The sequence below is a fragment of the Sinocyclocheilus anshuiensis genome, unplaced genomic scaffold (assembly GCF_001515605.1).
Source record: "Sinocyclocheilus anshuiensis isolate Anshui unplaced genomic scaffold, SAMN03320099.WGS_v1.1 scaffold1518, whole genome shotgun sequence".
Classification (NCBI taxonomy): domain Eukaryota; kingdom Metazoa; phylum Chordata; class Actinopteri; order Cypriniformes; family Cyprinidae; genus Sinocyclocheilus; species Sinocyclocheilus anshuiensis.
The window spans coordinates 574,862-581,530 of record NW_015548194.1 but is presented as its reverse complement, the minus strand read 5'-3'; the positions used below and the strand labels follow the sequence as shown (position 1 = coordinate 581,530).

General features: G+C 44.4%; 1 protein-coding gene across 1 annotated transcript in view; it reads left to right on the top strand.

Moving 5' to 3' along the window:
• The window catches only part of lama2 (laminin, alpha 2), a 198,122-nt gene that overhangs the window by 56,751 nt on the left and 134,702 nt on the right, over positions 1–6,669 (top strand). The window contains exons 4-5 of the mRNA XM_016439772.1: positions 3,649–3,891; positions 6,299–6,478. Of these exons, the coding sequence (XP_016295258.1) occupies positions 3,649–3,891; positions 6,299–6,478 (423 nt within the window). The remainder of the gene's footprint in view (positions 1–3,648; positions 3,892–6,298; positions 6,479–6,669) is intronic.

Sequence of the window (6,669 nt, the reverse complement as noted above, 5' to 3'; positions counted from 1 at the left end):
GCCCTAAGAAGGGGAGCAATCACTGAGCTAGCACATAGCTATCCTCAGATAGCTATGTACCTAGGAAGGCTACCAGAAGGGGACCGACTGAGACTACCCAGACCACAAAGAGTGGGCTGTCTACTTACAACCCTAGCAGGGGAGACAGCACTGTCTAGGTAGGGCTCAAGGAGACCACAACTTAAAACCCTAAGGAGGGGAGCAATCACCGAGCTATCCACAGCTGGTCCCACACAGCTAGCCTGAAAAATCCCAGTAAGCCCTCCTATGAGGCCACAAGAGTGGGCTATCTACTTACAACCCTAGCAGGGGAGATAGCACACTCTAGGCAAGTGCTCAGGGAAACCGCTACTTAAAAACCCTAGGAAGGGGAGCAGTCCCTAGGCTGGCACATAGATATCCTCAGATAGCCGTGTACCTAAGAATGACTCTCTTAATGAGAGGAAGCCCTGCTCAGAAGTATCGCCAGAGATACATAAGTGGAGTGGGGCCCAAGGAGAACTGGGGCCAGAACCAACTCAGAGAATGGGAACAAAGTCGAGCGTGTAACCCATACCATACAGGATTTTAAAAAAGTGCACAGGGTGCCTAGCTTGCAAACTTACCACAATGTGGATTTTAGAAAGCACACAGAAGCTAGCTTGTACGCTTACCATAAACATGGATTTTAGGAATAGTAGAACAGGAGGGGACCGACTGAGACTACCCAGACCACCAAGAGTGGGCTGTCTACTTGCAACCCTAGCAGGGGAGACAGCACTGTCTAGGTAGGGCTCAAGGGGACCACTACTTAAAATGCTAAGAAGGGGAGCAATCACAGATCTATCAGCAGCTGGTCCCACACAGCTAGCCTGAAAAAAACCCGGTAAGCCATCCTATGATGCCACAAGAGTGGGCTATCTACTTACAACTCTAGCAGGGGAGATAGCACACTCTAGGCAAGTGCTCAGGGAGACCGCTACTTAAAAACCCTAGGAGGTCTGAGGAGACAGGCAGGCCGAAGGGATGGCAAAGGGATGCAGCATTTCGTTCCCTCGCGGGGAACCATGGTTACATGAGTAACCCGAGACGTTCCCCTTCTAGAGAACTCAACGCTGCGTCCTGGTGGACACTTTGGGGAACGATATCCAATCACGCCATGCCGAGGCGCATGCCTGTCCACCTGGTGAGAGAGCACCAAGGAGGTGACAGACATACACCAAACCTTTCCTCAGAAAGGGGCCAATCCACTGATGCCTCGGGCCGCTCACATAACTTGGTAAAAAGAGGGAGCCCGATACCAGATAAGGTTGAACACCCTAACCAAGCTAAGAACACAGCCATCCTCAGATAGCTATGCTATGTGAGCAATAGTAGCCAGATACATAAGACCACTGAGAGGCTGGAAGCCTAGAGGAGTTCTCAAGATTGCCACCAACAATCCCAGCAAGGACACAGCTATCCGCAGATAGCTATATCCAAAGGGTCTTATGAAAAGGACCTTCCTAAAGAGCTGCCCAGACCAAGGCAACGACTATCTACTTAAACCCTGCAGGGGAGATAGCACTGTCTAAGCTAGGGCTCAGGGAGACCGCTACTTAAAACCCCTAGGAAGGGGAGCAGTCCCTGGGCTAGCACATAGATATCCTCAGATAGCCATGCACCTAGGAAGGCTACCAGAAGGGGACCGACTGAGACTACCCAGACCACAAAGAGTGGGCTGTCTACTTACAACCCTAGCAGGGGAGACAGCACTGTCTAGGTAGGGCTCAAGGAGACCACTACTTAAAACCCTAAAAAGGGGAGCAATCACCAAGCTATCAGCAGCTGGTCCCACACAGCTAGCCTGAAAAACCCCGGTAAGCCATCCTATGAGGCTGCCCAGACCACAAGAGTGGGCTATCTACTTACAAACCTAGCAGGGGAGATAGCACTATCTAGGCGAGGGCTCAGGGACACCGCTACTTAAAAACCATAGGAAGGGGAGCAGTCACTGAGCTAGCACACAGATATCCTCATATAGCTATGTGTGTAGGAAGGGCTACCAGAGGTGGAACAGACTGAAACTACCCAGACCACGGAGAGTGGGCTGTCTACTTACGACCCAGAGAGGGGAGACAGCACTGTCTAGGTAAGGGCTCAAGGAGACCGCTACTTAAAAACCCTAGGCAGGGGAGCAATTACCAAGCTAGCACATGGCTATCCTCAAATAGCTAGGCTTTAGGAAAGGGGACCACTACAACTACCATGGCAATGGCTGAAATATAACCACCCTTAGGTGGCTATACTAAGGAGGTCCTCAATCCGCGTCAGTCCCACAGTAGGCTAGCTTTTCGTTCACCAATATATTGACCAGAGGCTCACAATAGGAAGATCCAGACCATAGTAATGATTCGCTAAGGAGCGAACACATAAAACCATAGTCCAGATCAAAGCCTGATGCAAGCATTGGCCATAACACTAAGTGGCTGGACACAGCTATCCTCAAAAAGCATTTCCCTCAGATAAGGCTGAAGTTTGCCCAGGCCATGGAGTGGGCCATCTACCTAAAACCCGAAAAGGGGAGACAGCGCAGTGTAGGCAAGGGCTCAAGGAGACCACTACTTAAAGACCCCACAAGGGGGAGCAGTCTCCAAGCTGGAACACAGCTATCCTCAGACAGCAGATTCCAAACAAGGCTTCAGCGCTTACCTGAGACAGTTTGTACCCAAGGGGAACTAAACCCAGTTATAAACGCCTGGCTAGAACATAGCTGTCCTCAGACTGCTATATTCCAAAGCAAAACAGCCTGAACTGGAGCATAATCATCCGCAGATGGCTACACTCTGAGCAGAGACTGTTCACTTATCACCCGGCTAAACACAGGAAGGAACATTCCCCGTAACCACTCTAGACTACTGAAGCACCCTGGGAGAGAAAGCTAACAGCTTCATTCCAATGAGCATTCAGTATAACCCTGCCCAGCGAGGCTCTCCACACACAATAACATGCATATTAGAGAGACACGGCTGAGCTGAATATAGCTCCGCCCGCGATCTCGCACGCTCTTCAGCCTGCTTGTTTCCGTCTCCTCAGCCAACTGAGTTGGTGACGTATTCAGCAGGTACCCCTTTTATACTTTCGGGTACCCGCCTATGACGTCACGGGCCACGTGGACCAATGGGATTGGAGTTGTTTTACGCATGCTTCAGGTACCGGTCACGCAGACAGCGTTCCCCAAAGTGTACACCAGGACGCAGCGTTGCGTTCCCTAGAAGGGGAATCATTCTAATATGCCAATTTGCTGCTCAAGAAACATTTCTGATTATTATCAATGTTAATAATTCTGCTGAATTTTGGGAAATCGTGATACATTTTATTTTTCAGGATTCACAAACGAATAGAAAGTTCAAAAGAACAGCATTTATTTTAAATAGAAATCTTTTGTAACATTATAAATGTCTTTACTGTCACTTCTGATCAATGTAATGTGAAAAAGTCTGGATTCAAAAATAATTCATTCAAAAATAAATAAAAAAAAAACATTAACTTAAAAACTTTTTAAAAATTGTATCTCTCTTATTCAAAATTTGACAGATTCCATCAGGAGAAAAGTGTATGCAGTATATGAATTGAAGTATTTATTTGCGAGAATATTAATGTACTGTGCCATGTTCTCCTCTCACACAGGTCTTCCAGATCGCTTATGTGATCCTGAAAGCTGCAAACTCCCCTCGGCCCGGAAACTGGATTCTAGAGCGTTCTCTGGACGGTGAAACATTCATGCCGTGGCAGTATTACGCGATTACAGGCACGGAGTGCATCACACGCTTCAAAGTCGTTCCCAGAACAGGCCCGCCGTCCTACATGCATGATGAGGAAGTCATCTGTACTTCCTTCTACTCTAAAATCCATCCTCTGGAGAACGGAGAGGTGAGAAACACCTTCACCCACAGAGCAACAAAATTATGTAGCAAAATGAAACGGGTTTAATGCCATTTTGAGATGATTATGACATGAATGGCATATTTTGAAGAAATTATAACCTGTACTATTTTATCAATTCATTTAAAATGTTAAACAAAGTATCATAATTTAGATTCCGATGGCCATTTTACCCCCTCTCTGACCTTGTCACAAAGCCAGGCCAGACACAACAGGTAAGTGCAAATCAGGATGGTTTATTGACTGGGTAAGGGGATGACTGGAATAGGTGTGTAAAGGCAGGTGAGTGTCAACACAGTGAATGGTTCCAGGGTGCTTATCTGAGTTCTGATGGTGAGGATCGGATGCCGGTTACGTTGGAGATCGTGGAACAGTTTCCAAGGAGTCGTTGGAGGATCGCGGAGGAACAGCAGGTAATTCGTTCTAGGAGAATTTGGCAGAGAGAGTCCAGAGAAGTTCGTAGGAGTGAACGGTAGACCGGACAGTGAGTGACTGTGCTGTGTGTGTATTTGTAGTGTGGCTTGATTGGTGACAGCAGGTGCGGGTGATCAGAACTCAGGTGACTGTGATCGGGTAATTATCCTGGATGGTGACTGAAGTGACTGTGATGAATCCCTGACAGGCCTCCTGTATGATTGGCTAACCTCACATCTGACCATGCATTATTCCAATTATTACATGACTGTATATCATATAAATACATGGACACGAAATGTTCAGAAATGTATTGAAATTATTTTGCAACAATGTACACATATGAGTTTAGAACAACATGAGGACCATTTCTGGGTGAACTGTCCCTGTAAAAGCATTTGAATATGTGGCACAGAAGGTTGAGGAATGAACACAGAGAACCTCACAGAGTCTTGGTCGACTGCATCTTAAGTTACCTTGTTAACTATAATTCTTAAATAGAAAACAGACAAGAGAAAAATAGATTCACAATCACACACACACACAAGACAATCTCCAGTCCCTCTCATTCACAGCCCACTCAATACACTCTCATTTTCACAGATATCAGATCACATTTACATACAAACCAAAAACATGTAGAATTATGCATGTTTGCATTAATACAGCTGCTAACTTTCCCACAGTGTGTCTGGCATGCTGGCTGACATGAACACCCACGCAGGAATGATAAATGAGATGGAAGTTCTTTTACAGCAGTGGGTTTAATGTGTGTGTGTTTTCTGAAAGTTACATTTACAGCTGTCAGATCACAGGATTATATTGAACAGTATTTTGTGTGTGTGCGCGCCGTACTAATGAGGGAGATGGGTGGGGAGATCAAGCTTGGACTCAAATGTCGCTCTATCTCCTTTAAAAACAGACAGCATAAACTCACACAGCACTAATTAGCACACATCATTAACCCAAGAAAAACAGCCCAGTACTGCACACACACACACACACACACACACACACACGCATCACCTTCTTGAGCTGCATTTGCATTAAAACTGATTGAATTTTGCTTATTTGTTTATTAGTTCATATTCAATTAACCCTCTGGTGGTCTTTGATCATTTTAGACAGAAAATGTTTATGGTTTAAATTCTTAAACATTTTTATTTTATCGGAATGGTACAAAACTTGGTGACTTTTTGGCACTTGCTATATGCAAACACAGAAAAAAAATCATGGACATAATTAGAAAAAATGTCACATTTGTGATCTTCACAAAAATGAATGGGAAATATGAAAAATTAAAAAATACAGAACATTGTGCAAATGCAAAATGCAATTATGTCTGAAAATACTCTTATAAGGATCTAGGCAATACATAGCCTTGTGTACAGGCATCTAGTGGTTAAACCATGGTATTACTTTCTTTATTTCTACCACTAGATCTGCCTTCCATGCAATGGATTTTAAATATCTTTGCTGTATTTTTAAATTAACTGTATTATTGTATAACTGTTTTAGTTTGTATAGACAAAAATGCAGCATAATTTTAATGTGAATTTTGTCTAGTGCTATATAATAATACCATCAAAAAAATTATAATAATAATGTTAATGAATAAATATTATTGAAACAAAATATAGTACATTCATTTCATTTAAAAAAAATGTTCTGCTTATTTTCTTTGTTATGTTTTTGGCCTCCGAAGCTCACAAGTCTGAGGAAATCCAGATGGTTAATTGTATTATTTCTGGTGTTGTTTTTGGTTAGCAAGATTACTTTCAAATTTTCAAATAATGCACTACATTTTGAAATGTATGTGTACGTGTATTAAAGCTGTATAACACAAGAAAGTTGTCTATTTTTATCTTCCCAAAAAAAACAAAAAAAAAAACAGGATCAAGCATGATTTAGTAAATGATTCAACGACTCACTCATAAAGACAGTCACTTGTTGAAGTGCATCACATCTCATTTTCTTTCAGATTCACACCTCACTAATAAACGGCCGTCCCAGTGCGGATGATCCATCGCCCATGTTACTCAACTTCACCTCGGCACGCTATATCCGCCTGCGGTTCCAGAGGATCCGCACCCTAAATGCTGACCTCATGACCCTCGCCCTCAATGACCCCCGAGACATCGACCCCATTGTCACCAGACGGGTGAGTGCCTCAGGTGTCACTAGATATGCTAAAGGTGCTAGTGTGATGCTTTGACACCAGAGAGAGCAGGAAGAGGGAGAATGTGCCACACATGTGTTTGTCATCGCTCAGTACCATTCATACACCATCTGTGTGTGGGGATGGCTGGAGTTAGTGCTGCCCGGGCCGCCTCCCCCATTACCAGCCTCTCC